Source organism: Piliocolobus tephrosceles, chromosome 5, assembly GCF_002776525.5.
Source record: "Piliocolobus tephrosceles isolate RC106 chromosome 5, ASM277652v3, whole genome shotgun sequence".
Classification (NCBI taxonomy): Eukaryota; Metazoa; Chordata; class Mammalia; order Primates; family Cercopithecidae; genus Piliocolobus; species Piliocolobus tephrosceles.
The window spans coordinates 148,033,833-148,058,579 of record NC_045438.1 but is presented as its reverse complement, the minus strand read 5'-3'; the positions used below and the strand labels follow the sequence as shown (position 1 = coordinate 148,058,579).

General features: G+C 42.2%; 1 protein-coding gene across 3 annotated transcripts in view; it reads left to right on the top strand.

Annotated features, from left to right (window-relative positions):
- Positions 1-22,281, top strand: part of E2F3 (E2F transcription factor 3) — a 90,259-nt gene extending 67,978 nt beyond the window's left edge. For 2 of the 3 annotated variants that reach the window (XM_023209765.3, XM_023209766.3), the window contains exons 2-7: positions 8,511-8,622; positions 9,874-10,075; positions 11,391-11,549; positions 15,239-15,353; positions 16,660-16,795; positions 18,720-22,281. In XM_023209765.3, the coding sequence (XP_023065533.1) occupies positions 8,511-8,622; positions 9,874-10,075; positions 11,391-11,549; positions 15,239-15,353; positions 16,660-16,795; positions 18,720-18,982 (987 nt within the window). In that variant the 3' untranslated portion in view covers positions 18,983-22,281. Of the gene's footprint in view, positions 1-8,510; positions 8,623-9,855; positions 10,076-11,390; positions 11,550-15,238; positions 15,354-16,659; positions 16,796-18,719 lie in introns of all 3 variants that reach the window. The other variant, XM_023209764.3, reaches the window with a different exon arrangement.
- Positions 22,282-24,747: the final 2,466 nt, after the last annotated feature.

The window sequence follows — 24,747 nt, the reverse complement described above, 5'->3', positions numbered from 1 at the left end:
ACACCTGTAATCCCAGCACTTTGGGAGGCCAAGGCGAGCGAATCACCTGAGGTCAGGAGTTCGAGACTAGCCTGGCCAACATGGTGAAACCCTGTCTGTATTAAAAATACAAAATTAGCCGGGCATGGTGTTGCACGCCTGTAATCCCAGCTACTTGGGAGGCTGAGGTAAGAGCATCGCTTGAACCCAGGAGGCGGAGCTTGCAGTGAGCCGAGATTGCACCATTGCACTCCAGCCTGGGCAAAAAGAGCGAAACTCCACTCAAAAAAATAAAATAAAATAAAATAAAAATATGTTGGACATATGTGGAAAAATCAAATATTCAAGAAACAGGCTGTGCTGTTTTTAATAGACAAACCCTAGAAACAACCTAAATGTTGAGGATGTACTCCAAGAAGTAGAAATGCCAGTTAGTATGGTATAATGTATATGTAGACACATCGCTTTTTCAAATAAGATCAAAAAATGCAGAAATATAAACATGAAGTCATTGCTCGTTTAATTTGACTTCCCAGAGATAACCATCATTAACATTTGGTGTGGATCTATTTTCAGGCCTTTTTCTCTATGGATTTAGGAAAAATTTTAGTGAAGTCTGTGGTTTCATGGTTTTTTATATTACACATATCTCTGCAACTTTAATTTTTCTCCTTTATATTTCTTGAAAGTCTTTTGAAGTCATCTATAGAGATTAAACTCCAGCCTGCCCCCCTCCAGCACACACACACACACACACACACACACACACACACACACACTCACTCACATCTATCCCTTCTGCAGGTTGGTAACATTGGAGCTTTGTAATTTACCTGCCAAGGGACTTTGGGAATTTATTCCTTGGTTCATTCAAAATAAATAAGTCAATTTGACTGAGTGCATGCCATGTGCAAGGCTCTGGGGAAACTAAGCTGCTTATGACCTGAGCTTATAGTCCAGTGAGGAAACCTGGAGTGTGCATTTGTCATCATGGTAAAATCGTGCAGTGGCAGCACAGATGTTGCTATGGAAGCAGAGGAAGGACATCTCAATAAGGCCAAGGGTGTCGTGGTCACTGACAAATTATTTGAATAGACGGAGGTTCAAATCCTGGTATCTGTGCCAAACGTGGAGGCTCACATCTGTAATCTCAACACTTTGGGAGGCTGAGGTAGGAGGGTCATTTGAGCACAGGAGTTCAAGATCGGCTTGGACGAAATAGCAAGACCTCATCTCTACCAAAAAAAAAAAATTAGCCACTTGCGGTGGCGCTACTCAGGAGGCTGAGGTGGGAGGCTTGCTTGAGCCGGGAGTTTGAGGCTTCAGTGAGCTATGATCACACCATTGCCTTCCAGCTTGGGTGACAAAGGTAGACCCTGTCTCTAAAAAAATGAAAAATGCAAATTCTAGTATCTGTCTCTTGTTAACTGAGACCTCGGGTAAATCCTTAACTTCTGTCTCAGTGCAAGCTGGGTGTAGTAATTCCTACCCCACAATGCTAGCATGAATATTCATTGGGAAAATGATTATAGGAGAGGAGTATTGAATGTCCATTAGTAGATGTCTGGTTAAGTAAATAAATCATGGCATATTAATTAATACAATATTATGCAGCTATGAGAAATGAGATCATTCCATGTGTTCTGATAGGGTCTAACTCAGATATGTGTTATTAATAGAAAAGTGTGTGTTTTGCTACGATTTACGGGAAAGACGTTTCAAAGATGGGATGGTAGATAGTCTAGGTAAATACAAGTATGTATATGGCTTTCTGAAAGGATATCCAAGTAACTTCATAGTGCTTGCCTTTGAGGAAGGGAACTGGGATCAGGAGTAGGGAGAAAGTTTGCTTTCCATTTATACTCATTTATGCTGCTTAAATTACCATACACATTTATTATATGTAAAGAAGAGTAAAGTGTGTCATTAAGGCAATGTCAATTTAATATATAGCTATTCAAATATTTTTATATGGGACTTTTCACAATCTTTTCGTTAAGTAGTTATAAGCATGGACTTGTAGGTGTGCTTACTGTCTATAGAATCTTGGAAAAGTTAGTTGATCACACTAAACCTCCCTTTTCTTCTATAAAATAGGAATTAATAATAGCCACCTTATTAAGGTTTTTGTGAAAATAAGATAACAAAATTGAGTGGAAAACAGTTAACTTGGTGCATAGCATATTATAAGCACTCAAATGTTCGTTGTGTAATAATTAATACTAAAAGTCTGTATCTATCAGTGGTATTAATAATAATCTAACTCAGCTGCCTTATACCAAAAAGGTGTATTTGTGGGCTCACACACATGAAAGTCTGTGGCATGTGTGCCTTTGGGTATGGCTGTAGCACCTCCCTTGAAGGCATTGGGACTCAGCCTCTCTCCAGCTCTTCTGTGTTGGCTCACTTCCCAAGTAGCTCCAGGCTTGCACCCTACTGGCCTAATAATGCCCAGTGAAAAGAACCCAGTACTTTCCCAGTGGTTCCCAAGAAAAATCCCAGGATTGACTGACTCATCCTTTACTGGTCATGGTCTCATCCTTACCCCAGACACTTGAACCTCGGGATTGAGGCCAGGATTCAGTATTCACCTCTGTAACCTTGATGGAAAGAGTCGTCCTAAAATGTTCAGCAGTCTCAAGTCTTGTCTTTTCATGCTTGGAGTCTAATAGAAACTAAGAACATCCATAGAGCTCCTTCCCCAGTGGAAAAAAAATAGGGGCAGCAAATATCAGGCAGGCGGACTATAGATGTTCCCCACTGACTCCAGTGGTGTTTCTTTTGGGGTTTTGTTTGTTTTTGTTTAGAGAGAGAGATATGGGAGTCTTGCTGTGCTGCCCAGGTTGGTCTCAAACTCCTGGGCCCAAGTGATCGTCTTGCCTCAGTCTCCCAAATACCTGGGACCACAGGCGCATTAGCATTGCACCCAGCTCTAACTACATACATTTTCCTACATAGATTTTCAGAAATGCTTACCAGTACAACTGTTTCATTGCAGAGGCATGTTACTGTCCATGGGGCTAAGGTTTTAACATTAGCACATACCTTGTTTATAGTACAAGTTACCCTTGGAAGTCCTGCCGGAAGGTGCCGTATGGAGTTCCACACAGAATCTCACAGAGCCTGGCTTTCTCACTGCTTGGGACCAAATGGCTCGTCCTTCTGTTGAGCACTGGATTAGTTGGTTGTGTTACTGGTAGGGGCCATGGAATGTAAAGATCTGTGCATGAACAATGAATACCTCTCCAACCAGCGCGATGCTCCCACTGTGAACTGACAAAAATTGAGATGACCCAGAGAAGAGATTTCTATCCACCCTGGTGCTCAGCCCAGGGCAGGGTGGTGGAGACAGAGCTCACCTGCACTATTTAAATCCTGCCATATAGTTTTTTGTCTTACCAGGCATGTTTGCTTGAATTTGCTACATTAAGCATTAAAATAATGCTGCTCCATCAAATATCAAAATTCTTAGCCCTTTTTCAAGAGATTCTAATTATTGCACCCATGTTCAGATCTGAGACCAAACAGGTAATATGTGATCCCCACAAATCCAGTTCCGCCCTCCCTGTTCACTAAACAGGGGAGGAAAAATAACAGGATAACCCAGCAGGAACCTCCATTCTGAAAAGGGGAACTGACATAAAGTGCTTACCTCCTGCTCCTTGTCATGTCCTCAACAGGGACAGCAGTTTGTAGAGCCTGTAAGTCCACCCTGAGTTCCACCTCCTGGGAGGAATTCTGAGGCTGCCCCTTCTTCACACCTCACTTGTTTCTGGTGTGGCTTTTGGACCTAGTGATTGACTTCCTTAGAGGTTCAACATCATGGGCCTTCACTTTCTAGACTTAGAGATTCTCTAGCAATAAAAGTGCCTTTAAATTTTAGTAGCTTGTCCATCTAGCATTTAGATTTGGTCAATTTATGATTTGGTGCTTAGTAACCAGAGTTACACGTGAAGACTAGTCCTGGTCTTTCCAAGTTATGTCTCAGTCACTTAGCAGTAGACCTCTGGAAATTTCCCTGACCTACAGTTTAATGCTTCCGTAGGCCTTTGCCTCATGGCAGTCTGAAACAGTAGCCTGGGAGAGAGAGACAAAACTAATATGCCCCCAGCCTACTGGCCAGTGGTTGATTCTTTACTGCTAAGGCACAGCCCTACGTCCCTAAGAGTTCTGGGTCCGAGACTCTTTTCCAAGTTTGCCTTCCTTCTGTTCACTTTATTTTTATTTTTTGGGACAGAGTCTTTCTCTGTCACCCAGGCTGGATTGCAGGGGCACCAACCTCCACCTCCCAGGTTCAAGCAATTCTCATGCCTCAGCCTCCCAAGTAGCTGGAACTACAGGTGCATGCCACCACGCCGGGCTAAGTTTTGTATTTTTAGTAGAGTCAGGGTTTCACCAGGCTGGTCTCAAACTCCTGACCTCAGGTATCTGCCTACCTTGGCCTCTCAAAGTGCTGGAATTACAGGTGTGAGCCACCATGCCCAGCCCATCTGTTGACTTTAATTTGGGCAGAGAATACAGCTCTATGTCTCCTTAGATTGCTTTCTGTAGAGAAGGCCTCCATAGCAAAGCTGTTTTCTTTGAGGCGGGCCAGCCTCAGGTGTAATTTCTCTCTATCTGTAGTATCTTCCTGGCGGTCACAAGAAGTGACCAGCACACTCTGCCACTCTAACAAGGCCTGCCAGCTCCCTGTCATGCCATAGCCATCTTGACTCAGCCAGTTCCACAAGCTGTCACTGGCAACAGCACAATTCTAGGTTCCTGACTTAAAACACTTTAAGCAGCCAAGCGCAGTGGCTAACGCCTGTAATCCTAGCACTTGAGGAGGCCGAGGAGGACAGATCACGAGGTCAGGAGATTGAGACCATCCTGGCTAACATGGTGAAACCCCGTCTCTACTAAAAATACAAAAAATTAGCCAGGCGTGGTGGCAGGCACCTGTAGTCCCAGCTACTCGGGAGGCTGAGGCAGGAGAATGGCGTGAACCCTGGAAGCGGAGCTTGCAACGAGCCAAGATTGTGCCACTGAACTACAGCCTGGGCGACAGAGCAAGATTCTGGGTCTCAAAAAAAAAAAAAAAAATGCTTTAAGCAAAAAGAGTTTGTTGGCTGATGTAACTGGAAAGTCTGGGAAAGACCAACCGTGCCCCCAGGGCATGACCAGAGCCAGCGTTTTGAGTGGTGGTCTCAGACCCCTCTCTCTCCTTCTCTCCACTGTGCTTTCCCCTGGGGAGGCCCCATTCTCAGGCAGCTTTAGGCTCCTCACTTACCAACCTTACTGGAAAGACATACCTGCTTCTTGCCAGATAGTTCCAGAAACATTCCTGGGGTTAGCCTTTGCTCCTCCAGCCTTGGTCATGAGCCATTCAACCTGTTCGCAGTAGGGGCAGGGAGGGCAGGATGGGACACAATGATTAGCCAGGCCTGGATCACCTGTGTGCACAGATGCGCTTACACCAGGAAAGGATGGCTCCCTAAGGAACAAACAGGGAGCTTCTGCCTGATAAAGAGGGAATGTTTGCTGGACCAACCACAGCAGGCCCACACACGGACTTGGTAGAATGGCTGGGAGGGGAAGATGAAGTCCAGCAAGCAGATTGTCCTTCCGGGGCCATTAAAGTAATGTTTAACTCAGCACTGCAGTAGAACAATAAGGTGTGCCACTGAGGCAAGCCACGTCATAAAAATATATATATATAAAGAAACATGAAATAATTTTAATGCTACATCTGACCCATTAACAACATTGGGGTTAGAGGTGCCCTGACACAGTCAAAATTTTAGATATATCTTTTGATTCCTCTAAACTTAACTAATAACCTGCTGTTTGGGGTTTCCATTATTACTTCAGTGATGGGGGTCTTGCTATATTGATCAGGCTGGTCTTGAACTCTTGGCCCCAAGTCATCCTCCTGAGTAGTTGGGATTATTGGTGTGAGCCACGCATCCAGCCCTAATAGCCTCCTGTTGACTGGAAGCCTTACCAATAATATAAATAGTCAATTAACACATTTTGTATGTTATATGTATTATATACTGTATTCTTACAATTAAGCTAGAGGAAAACTGTTATTAATAAAAGAAAGTTTGGAATGAATGAAAGTGGAATCCACAGGATAGATTTCCCTCATCGGCCAAGCAGAACTAGAGGTGAGGGTGTGTGAAATAGGTCGTGCTGGCCAGAGTGGGGCTTTGCCTGAGTGTCTTACTCTTTTCCCCTAAGATCTAAAGCCGGGTTTCTCCAACTTTAAGGTGTATCAGAATTACCTGGAAGACCTGTTAGATTGCTCAGCCCCTTTCCCAGAGTTTCTGATCCAATACATCTTAGGTATGCTCTAGAATTTGCATTTCCTAGCAGCTGAACTTGGTCCAGGGTTCAAAGTGTAGAAGGCATATGGGCATATAGAACAGCTGGATGAAAAAAAAAATCATAAAGAAGAGAAAATAGATTTACTATTAATTACTGGAAGTGGATCATCATAAAACTCATCCTCATCATCTTCACATTGAGGAAGCTGTGGTGAAAGAAAAAGAGGAGGGGTTGGTCTTTTTGTCTCAGGGATGGCAGAGGAGGAAGAAAACCCACATATAAGTGGACACACTCATGGCCGGGTGCGGTGGCTCATGCCTGTAATCCCAGCACTTTGGGAGGATGAGGTGAGAGGATCGCTTGAGCCCAAGAGCTCCTCACCAGCCTGGGCAACATAGGGAGGTCCCATCTCTACCAAAAAAAAAAATTTAAATTAGCCAGACATCATGGTGTTCACCTGTGGTCCCATCTACTCAGTAGGCTGAGATGGGAGGATTCCTTGAGTCTGGGAGGTCAAGGTTGCAGTGAACTGAGATCACACCACTGCACTCCAGCCAGGGCGACAGAGTAAGACCCTGTCTCTAAAAAAATAAAGTCAGTGGACACGGACGGTCCAAGCCCATGTTGTTCAAGGGTCAGTTGTATTTTATTTATTTCATTTAACGTGATCACTACTAAAATTGTTGAGATAATTTTACCCTGTTTTATACTAAGTCTTCGAAATTCAGCGTGTGTTTTACACTTATACCACGTGTCAGTTTGGATGAGCTAGCAGCCAGTGGCTATTGTAGTAGACGGTGCAGGGTTAGCTGGTAACTTTCCATAGAGGGGCTAAATATCTAGCTTCCGCTGATAAGTTATTACATACATTTTCACATCATGGGGAGTTATTTTGAAATTGCAAATCTCGGCTGGGTGTGGTGGCTCACGCCTGTAATCCCAGCACTTTGGGAGACCAAGGTGGGTGGATCACCTAAGATCAGGAGTTCGAGACCAGCCTGGCCAACATGGCGAAACCCCAGCTCTACCAAAAATACAAAAATTAGCTGGGAGTGGTGGCGTGCACCTGCAGTCCCAGCTACTTGGAGAGGCTGAGGCAGGAGAATCACTTGAACTTGGAGGTGGAGGTTGCAGTGAGCCGAGATCACGCCACTCCACTCCAGCCTGGGCGACTGAGCAAGACTCCGTCTAAAAAAAAAAATTGCAAATCTCATTAGAAAAATCTGCCTGAAAATGAGCCTAAATACATATTTTTGTGCTGAGTGTCTAGTTGGTGCCACTTATTTCCTAAAACACCTGTCATACCCATACAGTTGGTACTTAACAACTGCTTAACCGTCTATCTTTTCTCTTGGACTTGAAGCCCCTTATCTATCTTGCTTACTAAGCCCAGTGTCTAGGTACCTAGAAGACACTTTGTGGATATTTTTAAATTGAATTGGAGTTAAATTAAAAACTTAGACAAGGGCTTCTCATTTGCCAGGCTTGATGAGAAAATGGAGAAAGTAATATTGGTTGAAGCCCAAAATTGCATGTTTGCAGTATTTGTTTTCCCGATGAAGGACCATTTGTAGTCTGTGACTAGTTGTGTTACTATTCAATCACCCTTTCTCTCATTGAATATACAGTATATAGAGAGAGTGATTGAAAATCTACAGAAACCCAGGCTCTGTGCCAAGCACTGGGTATACAAAGATAAATGGGAAACAGTCCCTGCCTTAAAGGAAATGAGAAACAGATAAGTCTTCCAGTAATACCGAATAAGTGTCATGATACAAATAAACACTGAGTGTTTGGGGAGCACAAGGAAGGGGGTCTAACTGAGGTCAGAGAATAGGAGATGGGCAGGAAAGACTCACTGTGGAAAATGAATTTAAGTCCCACGGCACCTGTGATATTCTTAGCATCCAGCCCCATGCCAGGCACGTGATGTGTTGAATCAATGAACAAAGTGACTCCTGAACCTAATGCTGAAGGATCGCTGTGTTTGTCCATCTGGGTGTGGACGGATGATCACGGCAGGTGAAGAGAGTGTGCATGACAACCCGGCCTCCAAAGCTAGAATCCTGGCTCTAGGGAACGACAAGATGCTGAGTGGGGTGGAGCAGAGGGGTGAGAGCTGGCATGAGCCTGCAGCATTTGGCAGGCCAGCCCACAAACTGCCTGCCTTCTTGTTCTTGTCCATATGACCGGTGACGAGAGATCGCACTTTCTTATTACAGGCAAAGCGAAGGCTGGAGCTAGGAGAAAGTGGTCATCAGTACCTCTCAGATGGTTTAAAAACCCCCAAGGGCAAAGGAAGAGCTGCACTGCGAAGTCCAGATAGTCCAAAAAGTAAGGATCCTTTCATCTCTTTCCTTATTCTTCTTGGTGTGGAATTTCCAACTTTCAAAGCTTATGGCCGGAAGGATGCCGAGGTGTGAATAATTCTGGCATGGTTTGTTCTTTTTCATTTCTTTCTGTGCTTATCCAAAAAAATAAATACAATGTCAGCAGACAACCAGTGAAAGGCTACAGAGTCACGCTGGTACCATAAGGGAAGGCTTCTTTTAACTGTATGCAGTTTCATTTTCCAACTCGGAATACGAGCTTTTGGCATCATTCTATATCAAATTTAATTTTAACTTCCCTTAATGGACATTGCTTCAGAGTCTGAGGCAAACTGGATGTCCACGAACTATGCCAGAGTCACTAGTGTCTGTGCCGACCTCAATCTCCAGCTCAGCATATGGTAGCGTAAGAATTGATTGAGCCCAATAAATTGCAGGCTGTTTCTCTTTCTATCAAATACTTTTACCGTTTCTTGTGGGAGACAGAGAAACATAGGTTAGAAATAGCCAAATAGTCCCTTTATGTATGTGTTTGCATTTAACATAAGGGCTAAATTAGACTTTGTTGTCTGTCTTCCTGTAGTTCATGCATTAGGCAATCCACAGATGGTGTGTGACACTAAATTAAAACCTTGACTTGCGCACCTATGGGGGAACAAGTACAATATTAAATAAGGAAATTTCCTTTAAGAGAGATGGGGAGATTTGGCAGCAGACTTTTCCAAGTAATTATTTATCAAAATGAAGCATAATTTGGAAAATTGGTGAACAGGTGATACATGCACACACAGATACCAGAGCCTGAAAGGCCATTTGAGACAGGTCTGTTTAAGACTAGTGAGATTCATAGCCTGGCTCCATCACCGTAGGCCTCATGTGTGCTGGTCCCCTGAGGTCACAGCACTCCTTCATTCATTTGAAAGATATTTTTTAGCTCCTGCTATGTGTAAATTCTTCATTAGAGACAGGGAATCGTGTAAGCCAAGGTAGAAACTTGAGAAATTCAAGGTGAAATGCTTTCATCAAACCCTGGAATTTTTACTGTCCCTTCCTGTTCTAATAAAAAACTTTCATAGCTTTCTATGACTTGCCAACAACAACAGCAATGACAGCCTTGCTTCAGATACTAATACTTTGGCTGCAGTGGGAAAGAGAGCTTGCTTGACTGCAAAGACACCCTTCATTTCTTTACCTTTCCCCCTATCCCCCACCCGCTCGGTTTTTGTTTTTCTTTAAGCTCCAAAATCTCCCTCAGAAAAAACGCGGTATGATACGTCTCTTGGTCTGCTCACCAAGAAGTTCATTCAGCTCCTGAGCCAGTCACCCGATGGGGTCTTGGATTTGAACAAGGCAGCAGAAGTGCTAAAAGTGCAAAAGAGAAGGATTTATGATATCACCAACGTTCTGGAAGGCATCCACCTCATTAAGAAGAAGTCTAAAAACAACGTCCAATGGATGTGAGTAGGAGTCCTCCCCATGCCCTGGCTCTGAGGGGTCGTTTCAAACTGCCTGGTTTCGTAGTTTGCACTTTCACATCCGTGCCCACACATTCTTTTCTTTTCTCTCCTACTGTTTTCTTCTCTCTCGTTCTCTCTTCCCTCCTCGGCTTCTAAGCCAGAAGTTCAAAGTCTCTTTACAAAGAGACTTTGTTTAGATACTGTCAGAGATAAAAGGATTTATATTTGATCAGCATCAAGCAAGGGGATCCTTAAAGAAGTCCCCGCAATTGGCAAATGGACTGCTGTTCATCTGTTACATTGATGTCTGTGTGCACCCACATGTGTATCTGACAGATGTGTACACATCTTCAGCTTGTTTCTAATAAGAATCTGGAGATGATGGCTTGTGGGTTATCTATGTGTATATGTACAACTGCATAGTTACAGAGTATCTTTATCCATGGTTCTAATAGCAGATTAACTCACTTTCTGGGTAAATTAAGAGAAGACTTAAATGCCCCCATTTTGTCTGTAGAGCAGGGATGGTAGCATGATACTTATACACCCACCTGTATGATTACATATGTAATATATTTTGTGATTTTTAGAGCATCTAAATAGCCACTATAAGCACAGTAGTGAATTATTAAAGCATTTTAGAAGGAATAATTCCGTTATAGAAGGGCTTTGAAAAAATACTAATTCAGATAGAAGATGAATAGGTACCTTTTTTGTACTTTTTGGAATTTTGTTTAAAGTTTGGTAACCCATTTTGGCCTCTGGTTTAGAGAAACATATTGAGTGCTGGTCTCGGTTCTTGCATACATCACATACGTCTGTTTCCTTTACTTTCTTTTCTTTTTGGTTGTTGGTATAAGACCCTCAGTAATTACCTGGGTTTTTCATGCTTTTTTGGATGGGTTGTTTTCTTTTTTTTTTTTTTTTTTTAATTTTGAACCATTCCATCTTTTCTGTCTGTCTCTTTTTATCCTTTTTCCCCTTTCTTCCCCTATCACCTGGGAGCCATGGGGCAGGGGAGGAAGGTGGTTGCCTTCTTTTGCCCTCTGAATTTGAACCTTCTGAAGAAATAGACCTCCCCTGGAGGAAAGAATCCTGAAAATAGCAGTGCTCTTTCACTAAATTTCTATGCTGTGAAAAGTACAGAACTGTATTTATGAAAAAAATATATATATGTATAAATGTTCCAATTTTAACACTTGGCTAACAAGCAATGTGCCCTCCTGTGTCAAGAGGAGACTTTTACCCAAAGGATCATTTCTCCTTCCCCTGCCTCCCATGAGTAGCCATGAAGAGTCTGTGTTTGGGTTTCTAGGGGCTGCAGTCTGTCTGAGGATGGGGGCATGCTGGCCCAGTGTCAAGGCCTGTCAAAAGAAGTGACCGAGCTCAGTCAGGAAGAGAAGAAATTAGATGAACTGATCCAAAGCTGCACCCTGGACCTCAAACTGTTAACCGAGGATTCAGAGAATCAAAGATATCCTTTGTGCCGCCGGTTCACTGGGGGTTAGTGCTTCGTAGACTATTTCCAGAGTTGACAATCTGACTTATGCACAAGGTAGATTATTATTCTGATGTCATGCAAATGAGTACCTGTGTGCCTGCGTGTGTGTGTGTGTGTATGCACATGTGTATGCAAACCCAGTTAGCTTTGCCTAAAAAGTCAGTATTTATGGTAAGATAGTCACCAACTCGATCCTATTATCTATTTTGATACCAGGTGGAAACTGTTTTTTAAAGCATTTTTCCATGTGTGGTTGAGACATATGGGTACACTTTCAGCGTAAGGCCACACTATTAAAAGATACATAAGGTGTCGGTATTAATATTAATGACAACACTAAGCAGATTCGTCTTTGGCTTCCCAGATTTTTGGTGGGTGTTAGCTGTCACTGTTGGGGTTCTCACATTCTATTTTCTTTTCACCAGCTATTGTAGCAATTGAAATTGGTTAAATCTATCTGATTGGGCTGTAGTTGAAGGGTTTGAAAGAGTAGAGAAAAATCATACTATAACTCTTAAAGTGCATTCTACTGATTCCCAATACAAAAACTGATTTCAAAAGCACCCCAAGACCTGAGAAACCCCTCTTAATTCATCTGTTCCGCTACAAACATTAGTCCTTGGAAATAAAAATACGAAAGGTCAGTTCTTGTTCTCAACTTCCTGACAATCTATTGACGATCTCAGGAAAACTTGCTCTTCATCATCTCACCACAGACAAAATAAGAGAGCGATTGCCTCATTATGTCAAACAAGACTTGCCAATATTCTCAGTTATTAGAAGAAGACAAAAAACAATACTGTAAGTTATCCCATCTCTAGTTTTAGTTCCATACTTCTGAGGATTCCACATCTACCATTATTTGACAGAAAATAAAATGTGTTCTGCCCAGATTCTTCTAGTGTCTCATCTTTAACAGGCTCCCCCTTGGAGGATATAGAGATATTTATTTTCTTCCAATGTTGGCAGTTTTTCAAACCTGCAATTGTTCATTTCCTGTTGACAGAGAATTAACCTTGTCAGCCGATAGTGAGATGGAAGAGAGAGAGGTATAGTGATTTAGACCCCCAGTGGTGGGCAGAGTGGGTTTACAGGGGGAGAAACCAACAGTTGGGCTGTTGCATTCATTGTTTGGTTGGCAGCCCTATTGTGGAAGATACAGGTGGTTACATGTGATTGGCAGCCTTCCGGGACATGTGGGCTTAAGGCATTGTCACCTATATTAGCTTTCTCTGGGGACTTTGTTGCCGAAAATGAAAGCTTCCTTGCAGGGAACTTTGAACCCAAGGAGTAAATTCAGGAGGGAGCCACAAAGGAAGCACTTTTAAGTTTGTAAGATTAGAAAATATATTTGCACAATTTATTTCTGTTCACCATTCAGTTCCCAAATTGGTACAGCTTGTTCACAAATGTGTTGAAATTTTCCTTCCTGCAGCATGTTGAGTAATTGTAGATGAGTTTTTCTTTTACACTTGATCTTAGCCAAAAGGCCAAGAAGCGATGAGTTTTTATTTTAATAAGTTCTTGTCATACAGCTTTCTGACAGTGGGCTGTAGTGTAAGTACCTGGTTGTCAGTTTCTTCCAGTGTTCTCAGTAAAAAATGAGAACTGCCTGGCCTTCTATAAAGGCATCCATTGGCTTCTTTGATGGGTTATGTAGTGATCTAAAACCCAGAATCCTGCAAGAGCAGCCACTGTAAGCTCAACACTGAATTAGCCATCATCTCAACTGTAAAGATTTGAAGGAGATAGTCTGTGATAGATCCCCTACATATGTTTGCAGTTTTGTGTGAATATGCTTTTTTTCTGGATTAGTAGTTCCATAGCTGCCTTCAGTTTCTAATAGGAAGCTACCACAGCCAGGAACGGTGGCTCACGCCTGTAACCCCAGCACTTTTGGGAGGCTGAGACGGGCAGATCACTCAAGGTCAGGACTTCAAGACCAGCCTGGCCAACATGGTGGAACACTGTCTCTACTAAAAATATAAAAAAGTAGCCAGCTGTGGTGGTGCGTGCTTGTGATCCCAGCTACTCGGGAGGCTGAGGCAGGAGAATCACTTGAACCCGAGAGACGGAGGTGGCAGTGAGCTGAGATCGTGGCACTGCACTCCAGCCTTGGTGACAGAGTAGGACTCCGTCTCAAAAAAAAAAAAAAAAAAAAGAAAGACAGAAGCTACTATTGTAAGGGACATGACTTCATCTAGGCTCTCTAAGCCCCCCCCCTTTTTTTATATTAAACATATTAGATCACAGACTCTTAGCTATTAAATACATTACACTACCTGCTGAAATGCCTTCATTGGTTTGTTACTTGGTGTTTTGTCCTAGGAATTTTTTGTGGGTTCATATAAAAAATAATAATTGGCTAAAGACATTGTACATTAATTGTTTACTCCATGTCCCTTATATAAGAAAGCCATGCAGACTTTTCTCTTTTAGTGCCAAGTGTCAAGCTCACTTGAATACTTTTGTCATATCGTAAGTACCATATTCTTTCATGATAGCCTTTTAGGCTTGGCTGCCAGGACATTGAAAAGAATTGTTCAGTGCTTAGAAAAAACTGCCAAGGCCGGGCACCGTGACTCACACCTGTAATCCCAGCACTTTGGGAGGACGGAGACAGGCAGATCACTTGAGTCCAGGAGTTCAAGACCAGCCTGGGCAACATGGTGAAACCCCATCTCTACTAAAAATCAAAAAAATTACCCGGGTGTGGGGGTGCGCACGCCTGTAGTCCCATCTGTTTGGGAGGCTGAGGCACAAGAATCATTTAACCTGGGAGACGGAGGTTGCAGTGAGCTGAGATTGCACCTCTGCACTCCAGCCTCGGTGACAGAGCAAGACTGTCCCAAAAAGAAAAAAGAAATACCTACCAAGAGTACTGAGATACTATTCTTTTCTCTTTTCCTAAATCAGTGTTTCTCAAATTCATTCAGGTCGCAGAGCGCCTGGAAACTGCTTTCTTCCTCATGAACACGGAAATATTGATAGAGTTAATATAGTACCATGCAAAGGATAATTTTTCTAACAGAAACAGTGACACTCTTTTCTGTAGGCAATACATAATCACAACCAGCCCAGGTGCACTTAAGAAAACAAGCTGTCTGCCTGAGCAGTATTCTGAGTTCTTCCACTAATGTATTTGTTACTTATTTATTTATTTGGTGGCTGCTGACACTTGCTTATAGATAGAAGTAACTGGAGTTTCAAAAAAATTATGGCTAATAGAGATTACATTTTTTTTTTCCTGCAAATTGGAATCTGCCATCATTCAGTTTGAGTGACAGAACACTTTATTGGAGTTCATGGAATACCTGTGCTGCAAAGGACCCTGGCTTCAAGATAAAATTTCTGACCACTTAGTTTTTGGTTTTCGTACGATCATGTATTTTAACTATTCTGTTTCTATGTTTCATATTTTAAATAGCCATAGTCTTTTAGAAATGGGTGGGATAAAGCTATTCATTTCTTTAGTTGTTTAGAGTGTCAACCAGAAATGAAGATTCATGGGAGACCCTAAACATTTGCAGGTTCAGAAGGGGAGACATGTGCGTACTTCTAAGTCATAGAATACTTTAAAATTTTCCATGCACCTATTTTGTCATTTTCATCATACTTAATATCTGAGGTAATTAGATGGAAGATTCCTTGACACTCTTTACGTTAGCTTATGTTACATATCAAGATATTCGAAAAATTAGTGGCCTTAAAGACCAAACTGTTATAGTTGTGAAAGCCCCTCCAGAAACAAGACTTGAAGTGCCTGACTCAATAGAGGTAAGGAGACAGCGTCTTTGTTCATCTGCAAAGATCTTTTTGGAATGCCTGACGTTGAAGAGTCATTGACTCATAGTTAAAGTCTGTCCCTCTCCTATGAACTTGATGGTTCTTTCCCATTTATTTTACTTAACCATACATTTTAAAACATTTCCACGGTTTGATGTTCATTGAGTATTCAAACAGCCTCACTTTGACCTAGCAGGATGTTCAGTTCAAAGTGGTATATTATACCCTGTCCCTCTTGCACTTTCTCTTTTTCGTAATTTGTCGTCAGATGGTTTTGATCCATTGGAATCACTTTGGAAAGCTTATATTGATTATCCTGTATATGGCCCCCACCACAAACAGATATATAAATGTTTTAAAGTCTCTCCCTAGTTTATAACATTTTGAGACATCAAATGGGGCTTTGGGTTAGCTGATAGACTAGAATATTGTAAGAAAGTAGGGGGCATATTTTTATGATTTTCAGATATACTTGGATAATAGAGGCCTAGACTACAACTATAACATAAAGAGCTGTAGTAAAAAGAAAATCCATAGGAGATAAAAAGAGAATAAAAGTTACACGCTTCCATCTAGGGTAGACTTCTTACCCTAAAAGATAATAATAGCTCTTTGACCTAGATGAAAAAGATTTTTAACTGTTAGTACACTGCATTCTCTTAATAGATGCAGTTCCTAGCACTTACGAATACTATTCATCAGTATACAGTTCAACATGAAAAAGTCCTACCATAAAGGAACAATAACATGGAAATACTGTATTTGGAACACTTAAAGGACCTTGTAATAATTTGCAGAAAAAGAATATATCTGAAGAACACAATTCACCTCACCCATTGTGCTATTTTCAGACTGACTCTCCCCTCCCCCAGACTCCCCAAAAAAGTTTTCTTTCTCTAGGGCAGGACTCAGCAAACATTTTCACTGACTGTCAGGTAGATAGTAAATATTTTTGTCTTTGCGAGCCTTACACCCTGTGTCTAGACTGTTCAACTGTGCACCTCTGCCATTGAATATGAAAACAGCCAGAGGCAATAATAAACAATGGGAATGAGTGTGACTCTCTTCCAATAAAACTTTATTTACAAAGCCACTTGGTGAACTGGATTTGGCCCTTAGGCTGTGGTTTGCTGGCCCCTGCTCAAGAGGGTGACAGTCTTTGATAGAGTTGGACTAGTAGGGAAAAAGCAAGTGAACAGTGAACATTGTTCTTACTTTCCATTTTTAGATAAAAATTACTATGGCTTTTATTTCTAAAAGAACTTATGATTCGAACTTCTCCCATTTCTGTTCATAGAGCCTACAAATACATTTGGCAAGTACCCAAGGGCCCATTGAGGTTTACTTATGTCCAGAAGAGACTGAAACACACAGTCCAATGAAAACAAACAACCAAGACCACAATGGGAATATCCCTAAACCCACTTCCAAAGGTAAAAATTCCACTTTTGTCTTTTGGAAACTATGTTAAAAATGAGGGTGACTAGAACCATCTGTATTGGAACCACAAGCCTAGGCAAGAAACAAAAACTTCTATTGTTATTAGGTAACATGTTCTAAAAGACATTCTGACTGGTTTGCAGAAGAAAATAATGATTTTGGGAAAATGGCTCCTTCACCCACTTAATGGAGTCACTTCAGGCTTCTGCTATTGGCAGAGAATGTTTCCTCACAGCATTTTTGAAAATCAGCTAAAGTGAGGAGCAAAGCTGTGAACTGTCTTGGTGGATCATCAGAGACACTTGACCACACACCTTTGACACACCTTTCAATGACACTGCAGAGCTCATCAGAGAAGGAAATGAAAAAGGTTTGCTGAGAAAAGCCTTTGTTGGAGAATTTTTGTCTTATTCCCCCCCCCCCCCCCGCCCCCCAATGAGATGGGGAAAGGATATGGAAGGAGAACCCTAGGAAAATAAGTCTTGCTGGGCGCGGTGGCTCACGCCTGTAATCCCAGCACTTTGGGAGGCCAAGGCGGGTGGACTACGAGGTCAGGAGATTGAGACCATCCTGGCCAACATGGTGAAACCCTGTCTCTACTAAAAATACAAAAATTAGCTGGGCGTGGTGGCGCATGCCTGTAATCCCAGCTACTCGGGAGGCTGAAGCAGGAGAATCACTTGAACCAGAGAGTCAGAGGTTGCAGTGAGCCGAGATTCACCACTGCACTCCAGCCTGGCAAAAGAGCAAGACTCCGTCTCAGAAACATGAAAAGAAAAGAAGTCTAACTTCTTCCTGCTCTGCAAAGAGCAAAGGAGGCTCTCTGCAGTATATATTTTTTTCCATTTCCTGGCTTGAGGATATACATGCAATTTTTTTTTCTTATTGTCTCCTTATATAGTAGCAAGAATAAGGGTGATTTAAGTGAATAAGTCTGATTTAATACTGAGCAAAAGTACAGCACCTGAAATGGTAAAACAAAAGGCCATCTTTTTTCACCACAGAAATCCAAAGTGGATCTGTCTTAAATGTATTTTTAGAGATCTTTTTAATAAGCTGGTTGTTCAAAAAAGACTGGGTTAAAATCAGTGAATTCTGCATGTAGTCCCAGCTACAGGGAGGCTGGGGCAACAGGATCACTTGAGCCCAGGAGTTTGAGGTTAGAGTGAGCTATGCTTGCCCATGAATAGCCACTGCATTCCAGCATAGACAACATAGCAAGACGCCTTCTCTTAAGAAAAAGTGCTTTTTTCAGTTGGTGAGTTTCTACCAGGAAGTCAACTTTTCAGTATGTTTTGTTTTGATTTTCTTTAAACAATGACTAGATAGCAGAGAGAAGTTTTTGAACTTGTTATCCTCTCATCGTTGAAGCTATATGCATTCTTGTTTATTGACTAGTTATTTGAAAAATGAGTGAGGTGAGTAGACTAGGGCCAAAGAAAGATGGCCAGGCGTGGTGGCTCACACCTGTAATTTCCGCACTTTGGGAGGCCAAGGAAGGCAGATCACTTGAGCCCAGGAGTTTGAGACCAGACTGGGCAACATGGCAAAACCCTGTCTCTAAAAAAAAAGATTAACCAGGCATGGTGGACCTGGAGTCCCAGCTACTTGGGAGGCTGAAGTGGGAGGATTCCTTGAACCCCGGAGTTCAAGACTGCAGTGAGTCATGATCACACCACTGAACTCCAGCCAACAGAATGAGACCCTGTCTCAGAAATTAAAAGGGGGGGAGAGGGGTGGCAAGGAACTTTTTTGTACCTGTTAGCATAAAAGGTGATCTGCATCATAAAGTCATCTCATTGTCATTATTAGCAGAAGGCGCATGCTTTTTTCTAACAGCAACATATACATTCTTCCAGAAAAATTCATTTGATTTTTCTAACCTATTTTTTGTTTCCACCAATGTTTTCCTTTCAGACTTGGCTTCAACCAACTCAGGACATAGCGATTGCTCAATTTCTATGGGAAACCTTTCTCCTCTGGCCTCCCCAGCCAACCTCTTACAGCAGACTGAGGACCAAATTCCTTCCAACCTAGAAGGACCGTTTGTGAACTTACTGCCTCCCCTGCTGCAAGAGGACTATCTCCTGAGCCTCGGGGAGGAGGAAGGCATCAGCGATCTCTTTGATGCTTACGATTTGGAAAAGCTCCCACTGGTGGAAGACTTCATGTGTAGTTGATTATGCTTCGTGTGAACTCTCCTTAAAAACCGATATTTTTTTATCATGGAACCAGAACATCTGTCATGCAGTGTTGTCCCTTCCTACCTTCTTCCTCCAAGAGAGTATCATGAAGTAAACTACAAACTTCAGAAGAAAGCTGACATTTTAATGAATTTTTTAAAAAATTAATAAACAAATTGTCTAAACGCACAGTTGCAGGCTCCCTTGGGAAAGCCCTGCTTTGCTCCAGGCTCCAAGATCTCCTGGCTAAGTCAGCAAGTGAGAAAATGTGCAATCAGGTGTCTCTCACCCCGACTTTTCCTTCCTCCTTCCTCCCCGGATTGGCTTGCTGTGCCTGACGGATGGGCTGTAGAATGGGGTCTGGCCACCTGGCCCGCTGGGAAACAGCAATCTTCCTTAATAGCATTTCAAGCCGTGCCTTCTCCGCAGAATGCATGTCTTTGGGGTCTGCTAATATGGAATGGAACTGCAGCAAATGCAAACTTGAAGTCATGCAAAAGTATGAAATGGATTTCTTCAGCTCTTCTTAGGAATATTTAAATTACTGTCATAATTCAGTTTAAGCTATGAACTGTGTGTCCCAGTAGGAGGTCAAGAAAACCTCCACAGCCTTCTGGATGAAGAACCTGTTTTCAAATATACTTGTTGCAGATACAGAAGACTAGTAGAGTTCTGCCACTCTAAGCTGTTGTGGATTTTCCTGTCTCCATGAACCACTCCCATTCCCCTGTCCCCAATGTGTTTGTGAGTTTCCAGTTGATTTGTAGCAAATGCCTACTTAGTTCTTTGTGGATTGTTTTAGACTTTTTATTTTTTTAGCTGCCATTTAAGCATTCCTGTGGCACCCATCACCATTTCAATTTAATTGTTTACTTTGAAGCGGTTTTTGCAAATTCACATTACTTAAGCAGAGGGAGAGAACCTCTACTGATCAGAGCATCTAAACCTGTGTGATCTAAGGTTTATCAGCCTCTGCAAGGAGCTTTGTCCCATCGTGCTTCCATTCCCAGGAGGGGGAGCTTGGAGCGAGTCAGTCCTGGGGCTTGCTGACATGGGTGGCCCATTGGAAAGGAGAACCAGGTCAGATGACGTAACAGCCCCAAGGAGCAGCAAGCATGGGTCCCTCCATCCTTGGGCTTCCCGGGCCCCTGTGACGGGGGAAAGGGCTCTCTTACACCGCACTCAGGGAGACCACTTCTCAGGATGGGGTCAGATGGAGAGACCTCTAGGGAGAAAGACATCCCCATTGTGTGAGTGGCATTTCCTTAAGCTGGCAGGAACAGGGAGCAGCCCTGTGTCGGGGGCTGGAATAGTTCTGGCCAGACCCCGTTCCCCTTCCTCTATGAAGGAATAAGTTGGACCAAGGGAAGTCGGGGACGTAGAAAATGAAGCAAAACAATGCCAGGGCGTCTCCCGCTTTACTCTTCAGGAATGGTGTCCCAAGTTGGAGGCTTTGTGTCAGCTGCAAATCCTACCAGTTATGTCCAAGAATGGCCTTCCCTCGGGCAGGTGGCAGTGGCTATCTCCCCCTAGGAATATGGCGTAGTATCTCCGGTCCATTCCTTGGATGCTAAGGACTGCGGGAATGAGGGAGTCAGATAAAGAACAAACCTCAAAACGAACAGTTAAATTGAAATGCTATGTGCCTGACCCAATGGTAGGCATATAGTAGGCACTCAACTCATATGTTTAATCGAATTGAAAATATCCCTTAGGAAAAAAAAAAAAAAACACAAACAAAAAACCACAAGAGCCCCAGCCAGTTTACTCCAGGTAGATTTCCACAATATGCAAAGTGGTGGTGGGGTCAAGACAGATGACACCAGCACTTTAAACTCTTTGTGTGGGTATGCGTGGGTGTATGTTTGGGAAGAAAAACAAAGGTGCAGACTATCTTCCTTTTTTCTTCTTCAGCCTCCATCCCTGGCCTCCTCCCCTCACACACACTGGACTTGGTACAAAATGTCGGTGTGGTCCTAGATGAAGCATGGGGGTGGGGGAGGGAGAGGGAGCTTTGTGTTAAGTGCCTACTGGAAATGCACTGTGGGGTTTTTTCCTGTATGGGAAACCGTTTATGCCAAGCTTTTCCCCATTTCCCATATTTATCTCATCTGGTTAGCTGCCTCTGCTTCCAGCTTTGTGTAATTCTCTTTGCCAGCTGCACAAAGCTGATTTTTTCCAAAGTCTAAAGACTGAGCTCACCTGGCTAGATTGTTGTGTGTTTTGTTGAAATTTTTCATAATGTAATGCCGTATTTATTGTTTTAAAAATGAAAGGAATACTAATAAGTCTTAAAAGTTCCTTCATGCATAAGACTTTTTTTCCAGTTACTGGGCTTAACTGGTGTACATTAATTAGATGTCCATACTGTATTTTGTTTGCATTAAGTACTTTTCTTTTTGACTTAGTATCCGGCACACAAAGTGGGTTAGTACTACAGTATTTGCGTTACTTTAAGTACTAAGTATGCAGGTTTCCTGGTACCATTGAGTTGCTGCTATTAAAGCTCACACACGAAATGGCTAAAAGTTACAAGTGTGCAAATTATGACTGCGTGAGCCTTAGAAAATAAAATGTATAAAGGGCAACACATGAGCTGTCAAACAGTGTTAGGTATGTGTTTATATATGTACAGAGTTGTGCATAGCAATCGTTTTATTTAAGTTGATATGTAGTCTACTCACATTTTCATTATTTAGCAATTTTGTACAAAAATAGCAATTAATTTGTAAACACTGCCAGAATACTTTCTAGCTGGTTTGTAATTTTTTAAGCGTGTTATTTTGTTTTGTTGTTTTTTCTGTTCTTTGTTGTGGTTGTTGTTTTCATTTTTGTTGTATATGTAGATCTGTAAATAAAATTTCAGTATTTAAAGCTTAAGCTTTCAGGAAAAAGAAAATAAGGATTCAATGTGTGCATGACAACTCGTGTGTATGAGAAGGAGGGATCTGAAGGAAGATGGCTTGCAGAGTAAGTCGGGTGGCAATTGTCAGGGTGTGGGAATTTCTCTTCCTGCGGGGTACGTGATTTTGTAAAAAGGAAGTATTTCTCCCAAAACTGGGAGTAGGCAAACTACGAATCAGTTTAGCTTTGTGTTGTATGCTAGTTTAAAAAAGAAAATATGTAATATAATGTAAAAAACAATAACAAAAAAAGAGCTTTTATGATGGATTTTGTAAATAGATTTGTTACAGGGTGACCTGTTCTCTAGCTGTGATCTTACCACTTCAAATGGGTGTAATTTGAATAAATTTTGTATGGTAAAGGATCAATAAAATGATTTTTTTTTAAGAGTTCAGGCTTGTGGATGGGTTTTCTTTAATAGTATCTTATGCTCCTCTATTAATTTAATTTTTTTTTCCTTTTTCTTTTTTTTTTTTTTTTTTTTTTTTTGAGGCGGAGTTGATCACTCTCATGCAGGCTGGAGTGGCGTGGCACAATCTCGGTTTACTGCAACCTCCACCTCCCAGGATCAAGCAATTCACCTGCCTCATTCTCCTGAGTAGCTGGGACTACAGACACCTGCCACCACGACTGGCTAATTTTTGTATTTTGAGTAGAGACGGAGTTTCACAATGTTGGCCAGGCTGGTCTCGAACTCCTGACCTCAAGTGATCGCCTGCCTCGGCCTCCCAAAGTGCTGGGATTATAGGCATAAGCCACCGCGCCCAGCCTATTAATTGAATTTTTTAAAAACATTCTTAAACAAGTTAAGGAGAAAGGCTAAACAAAAGCTTAAAACATCGTTCACCTTACATGGTATTTGGGACTCTGAGAACACTGAGCAAGTATTTGGTGACCACTTCTGGTACGCTGTGCCCTCTGTGAAGCAGAACTTACCTTGTCCCTGTGACCATGTGCAGAAACCACTCTTGGACACTGAAGAATATTTACACTGAGAAAGTGACAAGTTTGACTCCTCATAAGAGTTATAAAGCCAGTACACTTTAATTCTGAAATCTAGTCATTACCTCCCATGTTCTAGATTATTTCTAGTAATGCCATCTAGGAGCAGATACGAATTTTTTGACTGCCATGTGACACTGTTAACTCTGAACTTACATTTAAAAACCCCAAGTGCTATATATTGTACACACACAAAATCAATATAGAAGGGTATGAAGTTTAAAAAAAGGGAGGGGGTTCATTACTTGCCCCTCTATGCTATTCATGCCAGAGATAACCACTGTTCTCATTTTTCTTGTATTATCCTTCCAGTCATTTTCTAGGCACATATCTGTGCATGAACGTGTGTATTTTATTTTAGTTTGTTTGTATTTATTTATTTATTTGAGACAGAACCTGGAGCTGGCTCTGTCACCCAGGCTACAGTGCAGTGGCACAATCTCAGCTCACTGCAAACTCCACCTCCTGGGTTCAAGCGATTCTCCTGCCTCAGCCTCCTGAGTAGCTGGGATTATAGGCATGCACCATCACGCCTGGCTAATTTTGTATTTTTAGTAGAGACAGGGTTTCACCATGATGGCCAGGCTGGTCTCAAACTCTGGACCTCAGGTGATCCACCCACCTTGGCCTCCCAAAGTGCTGGGATTATAAGGGTGAGTCACCACGCCCAACCTATTTTATTCTGTTTTTGTTTTTGTTTAGAGACAGGATCTCACTCCGTTGCCCAGGCTTGAGTACGGTGGCACCATCATAGCTCACTGCAGCCTCAGACTCCTGGGCTCCAGCGATCCTTCTGCTTCAGTCTCCTGAGTAGGTGGGACTAGTAGGCGTGCCCCATCAACCCTGGCTAATTTTTTTTTTTTTTAATTTTTCTGGAGATGGAGTCGTGTAATGTTGCCCAGTCTGGCCTCAAACTCCTGTCCTTAAGCAATCATCCCCCCTCAGCCCCCAAAAGTACTGGGATTATAGGTGAGCATGTGTGTTATAACATGACTTTACATAAGTCATACCATATATGCTGATCTGAAGCTTTTTATCACTGTCACATTTTTCCATGTGAGTACTTGTAGATCATGTTCACGCTCTTCAAAGGCTGCATAACATTCCAGTGATTTAAAAAAGAAAAAAAAAATTCTTTTTTTGAGATGAGTCTTGCTCTGCTGCCCAGGCTGGAGTGTAGTGGAGTGATCTTGGCTCACTGCAACCTCTGCCTCTCAGGTTCAGGCAATTCTCATGTCTCAGCCTCCCAAATAGCTGGGATTACAGGTGCCCGCCACCAGGCCCGACTAATTTTTGTATTTTTAGTAGAGACGGGATTTCACTATCTTGGCCAGGTTGGTCTTGAACTCCTGACCTCAAGTGATCCCCCCTCCTTGGCCTCCGAAAGTGCTGGGATTACAGACATGAGACACCGCACCCGGCCTAAAAATGTATTTAATAATATACTTAGGTGATTGCCTGTTTGAGAGACAATTTTGTTCATTTTGCTGTAACAAAAAATATGTAAAGTTTATAGAATGCTTATATGTCAGGTACTATATATTTTATGTGGTATAATTTTCGTAACAAAATTTACCATTAGTAACATTTGATAGCATTCACAGTGTTGTATAGCCATGACTTCTGTCTAGTTCCAGAAGACATTTTCATCACTCCGAAAGGAAACCTGTGTCCATAAAGCAGTTACTCCCTATCCCCGACACCTTGCAGTCCCTGCTTCTGCTTTTTTGTCCCTATGGACTCACCTGTTCCATATGTTTCCTACAAATGGAATCATGCAACATGTGGCTTTCTGTGTTTAACTTCTTTTTTTTTTTTTTTTTTGAGATGGAGTCTCACTCTGTCACCCAGGCTGG